General features: G+C 37.3%; 1 protein-coding gene across 1 annotated transcript; it reads left to right on the top strand.

Moving 5' to 3' along the window:
* Positions 1-946: 946 nt before the first annotated feature.
* Positions 947-16,836, top strand: LOC104535735 (protein yippee-like 1). The gene is made up of 4 exons (XM_010179928.1): positions 947-1,289; positions 13,414-13,457; positions 14,886-14,994; positions 15,962-16,836. Exons 1-4 carry the CDS (start codon positions 1,173-1,175, stop codon positions 16,049-16,051), a joined length of 360 nt encoding a protein of 119 aa, XP_010178230.1. The 5' UTR covers positions 947-1,172; the 3' UTR covers positions 16,052-16,836.
* Positions 16,837-17,633: the final 797 nt, after the last annotated feature.

Here is a 17,633-nt window from a genome sequence, read left to right as displayed (position 1 = left end):
ATCAAGATACTGTAAATGCCTTTTATTGGCTCCCATTTCTGTGTTTGTGCTATTGACCTACTCTGTCAGTCACCTGATAGCTGATGACATAAGTGACTGTGCAGTGTCCATATTTGGATTGCTCATTAGCTTGATGCACATAGTGTGGTAACTAATGGCCTTTGACAGAACTGAGGTTATTACAAATATTTAGTATCTGTAGTTTTCAGACAAAGCCTAAAAAAGGCTTGCTTTCCAGCATAGCAGGAAGGTCTGGCCTTCTCTGTGCATGTCTCTTAAAGCCACTCTGAGGATTAAGAATGCAATTGGGTATTCTCTGTGTGGAATTCAGCTCTTATTATCTGACTCTCATTTTGGTAGCATCCATTAAGTCTACTGTGGTAGAGTGAGGAAGTGTCTAATTAGGTTTGATCAGGACACTAGTCAGAAAGGTCTTTGCCTAAAGGCGTAAGTCTGCTGAGCTTGAAAGAAGAGACACAGATCCCTGAACAGGGTGGCAGCATCTTACTTGGTATTTACCTTAAAAGCCAGTTGTGATACAGCAAGATTTTTGCCGAAAGCCGAAGTGAGAATAACTATTGTATGTTTATTTTTGGACATAGGTATTTTCCAAGGTGCTTTGCCCCTTGCTGTATCGGAACTGACCACTTGAACTTTAAAGACAATTAACATCCTCTATTTCTCCACCTTTTTGCTGCAATTTTTCCTGAACTATTATCTTAGAGTGTACCTGGTGTACCGTACAAAGTGCTTGTGTTTTGTGAAGGACTGCTTGAATCTCCTCCATTAGCAAAGTCTTGGAGTAAAAGCCGTTAGTGGAACAGAACTGCTTGTTGCTGTGTTGAATGGGACTTGAATTGCACAGCTTCACAGAAAAAAAGGGGCCTGTAGTGCAGCCAGGCATTTGCTCTAAATAACACTTCACTTTGTGTCTAGAACTGTTGAGTTACAAGTTTATTCTGGCCTTGTTGTAAGCTGCTAATTGTTCTGTTCTTTTCACCTACAGGTTGTGACTGTTTCTCTTCTGTCATTTGTGTGGAAAGTGCCACACACACTCCAGAACAACAACGGCTTTTGCTTGCATATTCCAGTGTTTCTTTTGTCAGCGAGTTCAGCAAAGTTGTAATTCTTCAAGTGCCAGCCCTGAGCTGAGTGAGGAGCCACCAGCAGAGATGGTAAAAATGACAAAGTCAAAAACGTTCCAGGCTTACCTGCCAAACTGTCATCGAACCTACAGCTGTATCCACTGCAGAGCCCATCTAGCCAATCACGATGAATTGATCTCCAAGGCAAGTGGTTTGTTTAGAGACCTCATGAATTATTTCTTAACCAAAATGGTTATCACTGTATCACTGCTCCCAGTAGATAAGGGATGCAAATTGATGCATACTTCAAAGTATCTTCCTTGGGTTCACTCTTGGGTCATACATGTTGTGTACTGAGGACTGGATATATTCTGGAAACTTTTGAATGTGACATAAAGGCTGATCTAATACATTCCCCATATTAACAACTTCTGACTACTGTCAGGTAGGTAATATTTGTGAGCTGGCCTATCTGAAAAGTCTGCTAAGGAAAACTGTCGAAACAAAACATGGCTCTATGGTTAGGGAAAGGATTCTCATTATTCCAGATAAACATAATTTTTTTTACTCTATTTGACTGAAGGTCACAAAACTGGCAGTTTCCAGAATGTTCCACTGCTATTATGGAATCTGTAAACACATTTACGTCTGCTGTATAGCAGTTCTGAAGGAATAAGATTAGCCAGAGATGTTAAAAATAGTTGGACTGTCTAAACTTTAAGCTTCGAGGATGTGTGGATCCTTGAAACAGGCTAGCCCTGTCCCTACCTGTTGCTGGAAGAAACCAAGACTTGTGATGTATGAAATGTGTAGGAAAACTTGAAGTTTGGGATAAATACTTGACAAACTGGTTCATTCTTTGCTTCAAATAAGGCCCTGATTGATGTCCTGATAGATGTCCTCTTAATAGTGTTCTGGAGAAAACACTTCAGTTGCTTTTCAGACCTCTCAGTATTGTTTTCTATATAACTGTTTTGTCAAATAAATTTTTTTAATGGCAAACCCTTTATAACTTTATAACTTTACCTGTTGCTTCTGCCTTTTCTGTGTGTTCAGCAGCACTAAGGTGATGCTGCCTTTGAGTGCTGGGCAGGTGGGGGGATTTGAGAACGATGCTACGTTGGAACTGAGATTTTCTTTGGATGAGGAGAAAGCATATCTGCTTGCTTATCCCTTAGAGGGTTATCAGGAAGTAATGAGATTTCCTCAGAGTTTTTCTTGTGTTACTAATCTTTTTGATCTTTGTTTAGATCTTAAGACAACTTTTTGACTCAAATAGTAAAACTGGTGACAATTCTTGGCAGTGTTACTTACTGTTTGCTTATTTCTGCTCTGCTTTTGGTCTCTTCCCCTAAACAAATGCTTCCCTCAACTTTGTACATTGAGGCATGGAACTGCGAATGTGAAACAGTGAACTAGCTGCATAAATAAAATTATGTGAAGAAATTAAGAGGGAGGACTTGTTTTACTTTGTATTAAGCTGAAAAAAAGTGTCTCACTTCCTTATAGTGACTGATCTTATTTCATTTTAGGGTCAGCAAAAACAAGAGAAATATTCAAGTAGTAATGTGAATCCATTTGAATTTCATTTGTTTCCATGTTGATCTCAGAACTTTAGTATAAGGGGTCTTTTTGGCAACACTGGATTCTAAATTACAGACAGTCGTAGCTTTATTATTCACTACATGTTTTGGGCCAAAAAACAGTGGGAGTGGTTAAATATTTCCTGAACTTCAGGTAGTGTATGCCTGCAGGAAGAATAAAACTCTGTTTGCTGTACCTGTTGAGATTTCTAAGTTCATTGAGAAAAATGTAATCCAAGTACACACACTTAATAGGAAGCTCTTCTTGTAGTGGGCTTAGATTTTTGCATGTTGACCAAACTGGCAGTTGTTCTCCAAGGTGTAGGGAGTTTTGGTCAGCAGTGTATTTTGAATATGTACTTAAGTATTACAGCTTCATAGATAATTTCAAACATTTAAAAAAAATCAGCTTTTTCAATTCAAAGACCGTGGAGAACTCTTAAAAAAATTCTATCTAGTAAACACAAATACTTCTAAGTTGTTTCTAATGGTGTTGGGAAGGGTGTTGGAGATGGATTCTGCTTTATTTCTGGCTTCCCTAATTTTCAGTGAAGACATCTTCCAAAACTTACTAAAAGTTTCTGTACTTGCAGGTTGACCATATACTTATTTGACAACTGATTGGTACTGTCAGCTTAAGATATCTTGACCATATTTTATTGTCTAAATCTGTGTGATAATGAAAAATACATTTAAATGAGGTGTATCTCTTTGTATGCTTGTAAAATAAAAAACATTTCTCATCTATTGTACTTGTATTTGGAACATAGCTTTAAGAAACCCACCCTCCTGTGTATATATTTCAACATTGGCGAAGTTCTTCTGATGGAAATAATAGCAAAGTAATATTTAGATACACTTAGATCATTAAAAATCAGTAGTGCTGTCCTGGGGGGTGGCAGGGGAAGTGGTTGGAGGAAATAAGATTTCATTTGTTTTAAATGAAAACACAGGTTAACCTGGAAAATAAAAACCCTGAAGAAATATCCTAGACAATATCTGTAGACAGAGCTGCAAAAGGACTAACAGATGAGTGTACCTCAGCTGTTTTTTATATGAATCTTTTTTCTGAAGTTCTCTTAAAGTGCTTTCATTGATGCACATCATGTGCAATGAACTTAGGTTAATGAGAGGTATTTTTTAGTTATACTGGCAGTATCTAGAACACTAGTTACTATAACTACCCAGCTGCAGGAAAAATATTTAAAATAACCTGCAGTGTAACAAGTTGGTTTTATACAGTCTGAAGGTAACTGAGAACAGTGCAGTTCCTGTGCTGGTTTGGATTTATTGGTGGAGTAGAAGACTGGACTGATAACGCTTTTTCACCCCTGTACTCGGAGGGCCCAGTTAAAAGCTGAAGCTCTGTGTAACACTGAGTACAGTTTTCTTGTTACAGATTGTATCGCTTTTTCCCAGACTCTTATTATACCATCTTCAGAACCCAGTGCCACAAATACTCTTCTGCAGATAAAGACAAACAGTATTTGATGCCCAGCTGTAACTGCTTCATTTGGGTGTTCCCGTGCCCTGCATTTCCTGGGTGTGCAGTGCTTGTTGCTTCTGTGTGGTGAGGGAAAAAGCCAAAATACATGGTGCAGTCTTAATTTAAAGCAGCTACAACTAACTTTCTAATGTGCTTTGAGGTACAAGCATTTTTTTATACCTGACACAAAGTTTCCGACTTCAAGATGAAAAGATAAGCTATGCTATGAAATGAGTGCTGTTTCTCTTAAATGTTGGTCTGTCACAGAGAAGTAGAGCGCTGAGTATTTCTGTCCATCATCCCTTTGATTCTGGTCCTCAGAATACCAGACTTCAATACAGATTTGCAGTTGTTCTGCCTTTGAGAGCTGTTGATGCCAGCTGTCTGACAAGGATGGCAGTGTACACGAATCACCTTTTCATTTCATTTCTGTTCTGTTTGAGCAGCAGGATCTCTTTCTTGCCTTAGAATTAATGAAGCAATTTTTTTTTCCCCTTGTGCCCTTGCTGGTGATAAAATGGCAACCAAGAGTCTTGGCAACAGCCTAGAAATAAGAATACAGACTATTAAGTATAAAAATGAGCTACTTGGACAAGTGAACTCATTGTTATCTCTAGTATTGGATTTCTCTGCAGCTATGAAAGGACTCAAGGTGTTTGCCTAGTGTTGATATTGTCTCGGATGCTAGGGATTAGAGCATATGTTTCTAGATGTTTTTCACTCTATAACTTTGTTTTCTGCATCTAGGGACGAACTTGAGGAAAGGGGAGGAATGGGGAGAAGACTGGCTGAGAATAGGAGTCCTAAACTAGAAGGTCATGAGCAGTAGAGATGTTGACAAACATTAGTCTGTACAGCTGAACACAGGCCTACAGGTATGAGCAGTTGCCATAATAATTTAGAGCTCCAGTCATCTTGGAAAACACTTCTTTGAAGGATACATAATAGGAGAGGACACAAACTGTAGATGACTTAATTCGAAGAAGTGTAATTTTGAAGTGGTGGTAGGTATGTCTTGGACACAACTGGTTTGCACTGTTAAGTCAGCAAGTGCGAGACTTTCTTTCTTTGGCAAAGACTTGAAAGTGAATGTAAGAATTTTTAAAAATGCTATTAGAAGTATACCACTCTTCACTGCATTGGGGGCATTCAGAGGACAGGGGAAGAACCTGCAGCTTTATTTCTTTAAAGAAGCAAATGGATATTTTTTAGAGTCATCCTATGATGACTACAGGCACAGAAGAGAAATAACCTCTATCAGCAAGCAACCACAGGCCTTAATTAAGAGTAAGGCAAAATATTCATGTTATAAGAGGCACTTGGTGGATTGAAAATGTTCAAACAGCACACTAAAATCGACCAAATGGTCTATGTTAAGAATAATAATTTTTAAAATCCCATCTATGTAAAAAAAAAAAATCAACATAGTTAAGTTGTGAGGGAAATTGTCTACAAGACTTTGAAGTCCAAGGAACATTGCCACTTTGTGACCTGTACAAAATGTTATATGTATGCTACTCTTAAAACAATTCTAAAATAAGTTTTGTGAAAGGTTTAACTAAAAGAGCTTCTGATATGTTTGTAAATGGTAGAGAATGTGTGGTGATTATTAGCAGCAGTTAATTTTATAGGAGGCAAATATTGCTCAAAGATCATAAGTTTCAAAGCTCTTGAGAATGGCTTGTACACATTGAAGTTCCAGTAATTGTTTAAAAGTTCAGTCAAGGTCCAACAAATTATGAATAAATACAAAAACCAAATGGAAATCTTGGAACCTAGTGGATATATTGCGAAGGATAATGACTTGTTACCCAAGGCTGACCTGCTTGCAAGACTGTTGAATCATCTTACAGTGTGCCTTAATGCTGGCGATGGAAGAAAATCTGGATTGCTTTGTATAGATGCCCGTATAAATACTGTCACTTTCTTCTGTCTCATTCATTGCAAAGCATATCTGACCAGAGGGGGGAAATGTCATATGAAGTCACAGACAAGATTAGATGTGTCTATTTTCAAGGACAAGTTCTGCATAAAGGTATATGTACTGAACTGTCACTGACTTCACTGGGAAATCCTTGCAGCTTATGGGTAAAAGAACAATCTTGGTAGTTAAATTTAGTTCTCCAAGGCATTCGGTATGTCTGCTGTTATGTTACTGATGAGAAGAAAAAGTCTTCAGCTTAAATAGATGCCAAAACATTTTTAGCCTTGCTTACAATCTGTGGTTTTGACCTCCACTGCTTAACTGATGAGTTCAAGAGGAATTTTTTTTTAGGGTTTATTGTCTTTAAGGAAATGTTCTGTTCTTAGCTTGATTCAATTTGGTAATCCCTCATTGCTTATGATATAAGGAGTATTTGGAAAGATAGTTGGGTGTGGTGTATGGTTGAAGGCCATTTTAGTCCATAATGGGCCTAATTTCATAAATATTCTGGTGACAGTTTTTTTTTCTCCAAGAGGGTTCTAGTGTTTTGGGTTCTGTTTTTCTCTTGGAGGAAGAATCTCGTTTTTGGAAGAGAAGCAATCTTTGGAAAACATCCAAGAATAGATGTGAAGGCTTAAAGGAACTGGAGAGTGTGCAAGGGAAGTGTTCTACTCTACGAGTGTTTTGACATAATTATTTCTGAAATACATTCAAGATGCTGTGTTACTCAAGATTACTTGTCCTGCCTGACAAAGTCTTCGCTTCAGGAAATCTCATTTGCCAGATCTGCAGGCCTGCATTTTTTGGGGAGGAATTTTTTAATGTTGCTCTCTACATACTGAACTTTATAACTTGGTTTATTAAAATCAGTAAAGAATGAAAAACATAATTGAAATTTAATATCTATTACGGAGTCACCTAGAACTTACATCAGTAAGCAGCTGAGCAGCATTGTCTCTTGTCTGCAGTATCAAGGAGTTGGATTTGAGAGAAATATTAAATGGAACATACCTTTTTTTTTCCCCCTGAAAGTTTTTTTTTGTCCATAGCTTATGTTGAATTCAGTTTTCTGAATCTATTTTACAAGTCTTGAAATGACAGAATATCTTTACAGTCTCTGCAGTCTCCTCTTACTGAGGAGATAATTTTGGACATCAGAACACCCGCATGTGTTTCTGGTTTACCTTAAGAGTACTGTCCCTAAGAACACTGTCTTCTGAGTTACTGAGCAATATTTCTTTGAATTGCATATTGGTTCAGAATACTGATTCAGGTTGATCTGTCTTAGCTTGTAAAGTGAACTCTAGCTAATGAAAAGAAACTCAAGAAAATGTTATGAGTAGCTTGCAAGCTGTGCTTAAGGAAGATGCTGTTAATGCCGTTCTGATTTGTGTATGGTAATACCTGCCATACCCTTAATACATGCTAGGATGGCAGTTTCTCTGCGTGTTTTCTGTGGAGCATGATCTCTAGCCACAATCTAATCCCATCTGTGGGGAAAATTAATTACATAAGCTTTTTAGTAGCTTCCCTTCCCCCACTGGTGCCTTTAGGTTTGCCTTAGGGCAGTAAATACATGTTCTGCTTAACTGATACTTCCTTTTCTCCTGGGTAAAACAGCTAATCCTGGTGTTAGAGGTAATGATGGGTTTAACTTGGAAGCATAGATCATATCTAATTCGGCAGGTATGTGCTAGTGTGTAATTGAAATATTTATGAAGTTTCTTTACTACAGAATCTGTTGATAACAGAGGTCTGTCAGATGACTTGAAAAGATCATAATAAGGGATTGTAGTTGCAGTTGACCTTAGTATAGTTCCTAAGCACAGTTAAACAGTTTTGCTGACTGTATCAGAGGCTTTAGATACCTTCAACTGTGCTGAAACAAGAAGTTACAGATCTTGTAGATCTTGCTGTAGGAATTAACAGCTAATCAGAAATGTGGATGTTCAATGGACAAAGTGAACTCGTAAATCAATGCAATATTATCTATTGAGAACAATGAGAAAGCAGACTGAAAGCAAGTCTATTTTAACTGTGAGTATTAGATGCACTGATATATTGCCCAGCTTCTAAGTGAAAATGCTGGTTGATGTGAGTCATTATTGATGACAGTTGGTCACACTTGCCACAATCTTCTAACTCCTCTCTACTAGGCAAGATACATATTTCAGACTAAGAATTATGACAGTTTTAATAGAATGTTCTGGTTCAGTTACGATTTATGTATAATGCTAGTGATCTTGGAAGTGCTGGAAAAATCTTGCAGAGTAAGAGTTAGTGTTTGCATAGGTGATGTTGATTCTGTAGAAGAGCAGTTTGTCTGGAGACTGGTTGGAACAGTTATGCCTGTTAGTCCTTGACACTGCCATTTAAAATACTCTTCATTTCCTTTGAGGAGCTGACACACAAGGCATTTAACCTGTCAGTCTCTTAAAATTCCTATCAGTATAACTGAATCATACAGTGCAGAATGTGAGAAACTTAGTGCTGGTAAAAACAAACGCTTGTTCAGTATTCATTTTTTTTTCTAGTTACGCAAAATAGTCATGTTTATAGCCAAGTTACAAGCTTAGCAAGCAATTCAAGTGCCAAAATGAGTTGTCCTCTTTTAACTTCTAGTAATGGGATGCATCAGGAAGTAGAGCTCTGATAATAAATCTTTCTTATGCCTGTTAGGTGAAATCCTACTTGTTTATCAATATTTTGTGGTCAAGGGAATGCATATGTGACAGATGTATACCTTTTTGTGCTGTTTGAATACAGATTTTTTGGGGAAAAAAAATCTCCTTGATTATTCATGTGAATAAGAAACTATGACTGCCAAGCTCTGACAACTTAAGAAATTAATAAGAAAGAGTAAGAGACATGGGAATAAAGAACCTGGTATCTTTGCAGTGTTTTTACTTCAGTCAGTGTATGAGAGTTCCACACGGGTGGATTGCAGGCCACTGAATGTTCAATGGCACACTGATGTGGTGGGACAAGGAAAGTCTAAGTTGCCTAGACCCACGTTCTGTATTCCAGAATGCAGTAATGCAAGTTGCCACAGGTTGCTGTTGAGTTCTGTGAGTGATGTAAGCGTGGGGGAGCTTGCTTTTCCCCGCTGGGCAAAGAAAGAAGTGTTCCATAGCATGCATATATCTATCTATCTATCTATATATCTATCTATATATATATATATACACACTACATATATATATATATATAGTATTTAGCCTCTAAACATGTGTGTAGGTAAGAAAGATGGTATCAAGTGAATCAGCCAAACTCTGCTAACGGGAAGCTGGAGGAGATGGGAATGGAGGAGCTTTTCACTGTGGGATGTTTATGAGCAGATTTTCTTTCTAAAACTACTGTCCCAGGAAAAGGTTCTGGTTTGTGTTGTCTTCTCCTTCCACTCTATCCTGATAATCCTGAAAACTAGAAGGTAATGAAGATGGCCATTTCTGAGGAGGAAAAAAACCTAGGACGGTACAGCATAGTTAGGGCAACAAAGCAAAGGGTGCACAAAAAGTCATCGTTAAAAATACATCAGGAAAAAAGGAACTAAAGCAATACTTTCCAACCTGTGGTGTGTTATTTCATTTGGCTAGTTTTTTTTTCAGCTTATGAAACAAGAGAGGGGAAGAGTTTCTTTTTCTGCTATTCCTGGCATCCAGTTGCTGCCCTCTGCTTAATTTTGAGAAATATGGGGTCAAAGGAGAGCTTTTATAGGGTGATACGAAGTCAAGACTAAACACAAACTTGGCAGAAGTAATTGCATAGCGTAGTTCAAAAGGTCTCCTGGCTGTTGGTTTGTTCTGGAGTCTTTTTTCTTTCCCAGCTGGCGAGGGAACTTCAAGTGTACCTTGTAAGTAGTTTAAAAAGTGATTGAAAAAGCACATTCGTTTGTATACGATTGGCATGTGTAATTACGTGTAAGTAGAAAGTAGCACATGATTAATTTAATAGGAGAGAGTATTTCTTGGTGCAGTTTGCAAAAGGATTTGTGAATTTAATTCACAACGTGAGGTTTTGAAAGCAAGGAGAAATGGCTGCAACTTTTTTATTGCAATAATTTTTACAGTAGCTTAACCAAAAATAGTGGTCATCATGGCTTGGAAAGTTCTTTTTCTTTGGGTACCTGCAACAAGGAAGTTCTAGTTTTAAGTTTGCCTCTGAATGAATAAGCAGACCTTTCAAGTGTTTCCTTTGCATTTTCTTAGATTTTGGGGTTGTATAACTAGTTGTCTGAATTTATGTGCAGTTGACTCAGGCTAGTTACTAATTTGTTAATGAGCAGTTTTTGAAAGTATTGGGTTGTTCAAACATTCATTACGCTTTTTTTTGTAAATGAAAAGCAAATTTTTCATGGGAAACAAAAACCATAGTAAATAATATATTGTCCATTTTGTTCAATGACCTTTTGCCATCTTTCAGACAACTCTGTGATTCCGCACTCAAAAAATCCTTGTGTTTTTTGGCAACAAACAGTTCCAAGAACAATTTGATATCCTCATCAGCAGTGCAGGTTTTGCCGTTCAAGGCGTTTTGTAAAGAACAAAACAAATGGTAGTCTGATGGTGCCAGGTCTGGTGAATATGGTGGATGTGGTAACACAGCCCATCCAAGCTGCAACCATTTTTGACAAGTGACCACAGTTATTGTGGTAAAACACACCACCTTCACCAGTTCTGGACACTTCTGTTTGATGGCATTATTCAACTTATCCAGCTGATGACAGTACATGTCCAAAGGAATGGTTTGGTTCCTTGGAAGCAATGCACAATACACAAGACCTGTGAAATCCCACCAGACTGACAATATAACCTTCCTGTGGTGAATATCTGCTTTGGAAGTGCTTTGAGCTGGTTCATCATTTGAATTGAGCTTTAAGTTCAAATATTGAGCTTCCTAACCTATCCAAGTTATTTTAAATGGTTTTCAATGCTCGATTTCGGTATGTTAAGATTATCAGCGAGCTCTTGTGTTGTTAAATACCAATTGGATTCAATCAATGCCTTTACTTTGTCGTTACCAACTTCAATTGGCCTTCCCTGAGCGTGGTGTGTCTTTAACATCAAACTCTCTGGACCGAAAGTTAGCAAACCAGCTCTGACACAGCCATAGTTTTAAAGCATCTTCACCTTATGCATCGTATGTCTTTTTGTGAGCTTGCGCAGCATTTTTCCATTTTTGGAAGTAATACAGCGAAATATGACAAATATTCCTTTTCATTTTCCATTTTGAAATAGATGCCAAATAAAGAATCGTGAACAAAATCACACACTTTCTAAAACAAGGTTGAACTGTCAGCTGTCAAGTAATAAATGAATTTGCAGTTTAGAATGGCGTTAGTTACGTTTCAAGACGTGTACGTCCATGTATTTAAAAAAACCCCCACAATTACTTTTTGGCCAACCCTATGTATATATGAATAGTTTTTGTTTTCATCTGCACTAAGCATTCTCTGCTTCATTATTAATTGAGGGACACTGGCTCTCATTTAAAGAGCACTGTTTATTCTACAGAAACTCCAGACTGTAGGTTCAGTACCATTTTGCCACCTTTGCGACGCTGTTTCAGTATCTCGGGAGAGCTGAACTAGTGGTGGGTGGGTTTTGAATGGTTTAGAGTTGTGTGAGGATTACTTTCTGGCAGAGCTGTTCAGACTCTGTACTCAGCGGAGTCTCTCCTTTCAGGGTCAGTCCTACCTGAAGTTTTAACTTTCACTGCCTCTCTTTTTTTCCTTGCCTTGTGAAAAATAAGACTTGCAGTTCTGGCTAATGGGGAGAGTACCTTTTGTTTTGTCTTCGCTATAGATGAAGAAATGTTTTGTGCCGAAAAGTCTCCATTTAATAATTTTAAATAGTTACTAAAATAATGCTAAAATGTTAACGCTATAAACCATTAATTAGAACCTCTCATTTTTAAGGTGAGATTTTATGACTAGCTAAGGGCTGTATGTAACTACACTGCCACCATTGCTACTTACATTAGTCCAGAGTCATGGATTTCTTCTAACGTTCTTTTTACAGTGCATGGTCTTGTTAATGTTGTTCAAAAATATTCATTTATATACATGGTTCCATGCCTAATATTATTAAAACCATTCAAAAATATTCAAGGTGAGATTGTCCTCTTAATTTTACCTTCAATGTTGACCTAATGTTGGTCTTTGAGCAAGGATTCTTACAAACAATTGTACTTGATCTTCAGCATGGATAAAGTTGCTAATTTTCTTTGAAAGTCGGTTAGGGAAGGAAAATTTGGGGGACAGGACAGTTTAAGGATTGTTGTTGTTGTTGTTCATGGAATTTAGTATGGAAGAGAGAAAAAAGACGAGCTCCATTTCAGTGTGATTCTGTTTGAATGGGAAATAATGGCTGTATCTAAATGATCAAGTGGTTCAGTACAGAAGGAACCAATCAACAGATGAAAGCAGTGATGTGTCTTACATAGATTTTGAATGTTTTACCTATGGCTGGATCTAGCCTTTGCCAGGGTGTTTATAGCTCAAGGCTGTCTGATCATAGGTTCAGGCCTTTATCTTCATTAGTGTTTGTGGAGCTGCTGGTTTAGTTGTGTACAGAAGGAACAAAGATGTAGTTCACAGGCACTGAAAGTGCTCTGCAAGCCAAACCAAGCCCCAGTAAGTGTGGTTGGTTAGGGGTTTTACTTAAAATCTGTGCTACTGCTCTGTGCTAACACATTAATTTATATCCAGCCAAGAAAGTCTTAACAGCCATCTTTTGTCCATAATCAGGAATGGGAAAGGTTTGAAAGCATATGGCTGTACTTTGGCATTTGATGATAAAACACTTGTTTTATTAAAATAAAGCCGAGCTTATAAACTGATCAGATGCATTTCCTGAATACAGTGTGCTGGTTTTACGACTGGTCCAGTATCTTGCTGGTCTTATGCCAAATGATGCAATGAAATTGAAATAAATAATCTTTTTCAGTGCTGCAGGAGAGGACAGAGGAGATGGAAATAATTCCTTTTGAATGAAAAGCAGATTTTAATTAGCATGAAGGATGTCTGGTAAATGAGACTTGATGTCTTGCAGAGGGATAGAAAATAAATGTTTTGTTTGCATTATGGATGTCTTATTTTGAACAACAATAGTTAACAACTTAAAACCAATGCTGAAAATTTAATGTGGGTGAAAACTTCGCTGACCAGGCTTTCCTATAAAAATTAGACTTTTAACTTAAAGTAATTAATTTGAAATAGTTCATATCTGTATTATGTTTATATGCTTGCTAACACACCCTTCTGGGACAATGTTTTCTTGCTTGGTGGGGCTTTTTGTGGGTCCTAACTAGTGCAATTTTTAATTTTTTTTGCAGTCCTTCCAAGGAAGCCAGGGACGAGCCTACCTCTTCAATTCTGTGTAAGTATGTTATGGTTCTACCCACTACCTGCAGAGTGTAAGTTTTTTGTATGCTTCATAAGTGGAAAACAGTAGGAATTAGTGTAGCTGTACTTTGCCCTGTTCCTTTTAACACTGGCTTTATCTACCAGCAATAGTTATTACAGAGCTACTGAGCTGATTGGTAAGTATCCCTGTGCACATACTAATTTATCTCACATTTTAAGTGATTCTGATAATAGCTGGAAGTTTAGGGGAGGGTGTTAATGTGAAATTCCTTTTTGTGTATGTAAGGGTAACTGTCTTGAGTAAGAGTTGCCATTCTGAGCCATTTCAGAAATCAAAACACATTGTGTGACTCTAAATTTGTTTTAAACAACTCTGCTCTAGTATAAAGACGAATTTTCCAGTGTGATAGTTAGATACATTTACAGGTTAATGTTCCAGTAAACTTGGTACATCTTAAATGACCTTGAATATTTATTGCAAATGTGCTAGAGGCAAAAGGTCTTTGTGATCTTATCAAGCCTAATATTTGCAATTTTAGGCACGTCCTACCCATGATACAGGGCTCTTTGAATTTGGTAATGGATGTATTTTAAGTTTCTAATATGCTGGATTGCGTTTTTGTCTGTATTTTTCAGCAGTTTGTGTTGCAGCATTTTGGATAAAAGACATGCAGTTAAGTGTCTCGGTCTATTTTAAACCAGGATAATGGAACTATAACTGCAAAGGATATGATTGCAGATCCTTGAAATTGTTTTTATATGTAGACGTTCAATGTTGACTTGGGACTTCTAGTATGATTGTAGCAGTAAGAATTTGGTAATACAGCAGCAAAAATGGCAAGAGTTTGCTCTTGTATAACACAATCTAAAAACTTTGTTCAGTCTTGCCTGATGTTCTCTGCATATACTCTTATGAAAAAACTAGCTTTGCAGTACTTCATGGGATATTTTTTTAATATTGCTATTTGTTCATCATAGCTTAGTCTGCTGATCTGTAGCAAAGAAATATTTATGAGGCTTTTTCCTTGCTGCTATTTTGGAATTGGTTCTAAATTCAGCTGTTGGTGCTCATTTACTGGTACAGGCTTCCATTATAGAGGTCTCAATTTGGTTTTGAAGAAAAGCCTGAAACTGCAGAGGTGTCCAGTTACTGCTCAGTGTTCTGTTCTCTGAAAGTTTAACTATTTAGCTGGTCTTTGTTGGGGGGAGTAATTGGGCATCACCAACAGTTTGCTGTTCAGACAAGCCACTTGGACAGCAAAAAACAACCCTCTTTTTTCCCCTGTCCTCAGTGTAACAGAGGAAGTTACTTTTAAGCATTGAATAAGCTTGGCACTTTTTTTTTAAAACTATATTTTGTCCTCTGGAGAAAAGCTGGGTAATGGGTAAGAAAAGAAACACTCTTACACAGTTAATGTAGAGTAATTTCTCTTTCTTTCAGGGTAAACGTGGGCTGTGGTCCAGCAGAGGAGAGAGTTCTTCTGACAGGTTTACATGCTGTAGCAGATATCTATTGTGAAAACTGTAAAACCACTCTTGGATGGAAATATGTAAGCAATATACTTAAGTCTTCAATAAATGTTTATCTGTTGAAGCACAGGTATTTAGGTAGGCCATTGAGCAGCACCTATACTGGTAGTTTAGGTGAGTTAGCTGTAGTGCTTTCATGTATATCAGACTAACATAGTTTTTCTTCCTGACATCTGCGGGAATGTTGTAGTAGATAGCTTTATTCTGGACTGCAAAACAAGTATGAGCTATAGGTCCTATTACAGCTATCCAATACTTCTGTAATACCTTCTTGCAAGAGCACCAACCACATATGCTAAAACAGATGGAAGAACTTGTCAAAGTGGGTCTTTCAATTTCTTGGGTTGCAAAAGTTGGTTCCTATAGCAAAAATACAAATGACGATAGATGGTACTGATCGTGTTTACACTGCTTACGACTAATGTGAACTTGACGCTGTGGTTTGAAAGGTGGTCTGTGCACTTGCACAGGTGCCTGTAACACTCGCAGCTGTGTCGCACGTTTGATGTGTTGAAAACGTTAGATTCTGGATGTTGCATGTAGAATGTTCACTGATTCAGCGTAGCTTCAGATCTTACAGAAAGAAGTTGTCCTAATGCATTCCCTATGATGGTGAATATAGAGGAGAGCTTTCAGAAAGGTTCTCATTCACTCTTTTCATTGCTTCTGGCTACAAGAAAACTGAACACACAAAGTGCCATTTCCTAACCTTCACTTTAAAAAAACGTGTTAAAATTCCCTAAGCAGAACGTGGAAAGTTCTAAAGCAAGATTTGTTGTATAGTGGATCTGCTGATGAGAAGTTTACTTGTATTTCTTTTTCAACCCTCTTCATCCTCTCTTTCCTCCCTCCTGCCCTTGATTTGGTGTAACTCATACAGGATGTTAACTGGAATGTCTCCTGGTTTGTATTTTTAATGCAAGTTTGATGTTTAAAATACTGAATTTCCCCCGCTTAATTCAGTGTCTTGATTTTTCTTTCCTCCAGGAACATGCTTTTGAGAGCAGTCAGAAATACAAAGAAGGAAAATTTATCATTGAACTTGCCCACATGATAAAAGACAATGGCTGGGAGTGAATCGTAACCTTTTTCCTTATGTTTGGACAATATTTTGTGGAACATGCTTTACAAAGACTAACGGAGAGTAAAGGAAGAGCTTGACTAGAGTGACCCTGAGAGAATTACTGAACTCTGAAACCTCACAAATGAGTAGTGTAGTGTAAGTGGCTATTTCAGGCCATGTTTGCCTTTTCTCCTTGTGTAAGTTCCCTCTTTTTGTACGTGTATTATTGTGTGAACAGTTGTTTTGGAACATTTTGGATGACCTTTTTCTAAACTCTCTCAAACTAGAGAAACAGTTCACTAATAAAAAACGATTTTACCGGTTAGCATCTATCTCTGACCTATGCCTTTAATGCTACCTTCTGCTGTGCATGCTTCTTGCCTAAACACCTACACTCCAGTCCTGTAGAAGTTCTATATCTGAGCAGTCTGAAAGAATGTATGGGATGGGGTGCTTTTTTATATGTAGCAATTTCTGATGTGTTTGGCAGTGAAGAGGATGCAGTATTGTAGTTATTAATTTTTTTTTTTAAATTTGAGTGTACCACAACCTGTGTACATCTTGTAGGTGAATTGGTTAAAGGTACAGTGCTCACTTTAAAAATTACTTCAATTGCACTGACTGAAGTTAGCAGGTCTCAAGTTGTTAGGAAAGGTTATGCTAGAGGTTTGGTATCTTAATGAAATACCTTAGAAGGATTTTTAAATCAATAATGCTATAGAGTATGTTCATTTAAGACCAACATATTCCCTAAGGAGTTTGCTGGATAAGAAATTTATAAAACTATAGCTTGCAAGATTAAAAAGGCAGAAAAAATATATGCATCTTCTATTTTGGAAAACTAAAAGAATTAGTCGGTGTATTAAAAAAAAAAGTTTTGGTACTGTACCTTTGCCAGTAACAGGGACTTGTGCATCAGTAAAGTTTTATGGCTGGTTCCATGTAACTGTATAGTCCTAATGCACTGGACAAAGAGGTTGATATCGAGGAAACTTGTTGAAGTATTCTGCTTCTGCTACATTTGAACAAAAATATTTATTTTTGTGAGAAATGGCCAGAGCCTATGACATGAAAACTAATATAGTACCTGTAAAAAGGAGGGGTAATAAGAAGGAAGGGAAGTTTGACTCAGTTTTTCACAATATAAAATAACAAGATAGTTTTTAAAACTTGGGGGTGGGGAAAGGGCTTCATGGTTTGCTGGCTAAATCATCCCCAAGTACCTTTTTATAATAAAAATTTATATGAAACTCACCTTCTCTTTTGTTCTCATGCTGTTTCTTAAATGGAATGAGTTAATGAGAGAAACTTCTGGAAAGTGAACGCACAGTATTAGCTGTTGGTATCTGTGCATGCAAATTCTGAGCAACTGTGAAAGAAGTGCTCTACATAAATTTGCTAACTATTTTCAAATTAAACAGTCTCTGAAGACTTTTTATATTTTAATCCTTTTAATGCTTGAGGACAAAATGTTTTTTAAAAAAAACCCTATAACACTACAGAAGTACTACAAGTGAACAATATGGAAGCCTTGCAATACAAACCCATTTTCTCTCAATAACAATTCTAATAGGGCATCTGCAAAATGTATTCACA

This window comes from Mesitornis unicolor, unplaced genomic scaffold, assembly GCF_000695765.1.
Source record: "Mesitornis unicolor isolate BGI_N332 unplaced genomic scaffold, ASM69576v1 scaffold7972, whole genome shotgun sequence".
Classification (NCBI taxonomy): Eukaryota; Metazoa; Chordata; class Aves; order Mesitornithiformes; family Mesitornithidae; genus Mesitornis; species Mesitornis unicolor.
The sequence above is the reverse complement of the archived record's forward strand: the minus strand, read 5'-3'. Positions and strand labels throughout refer to the sequence as shown.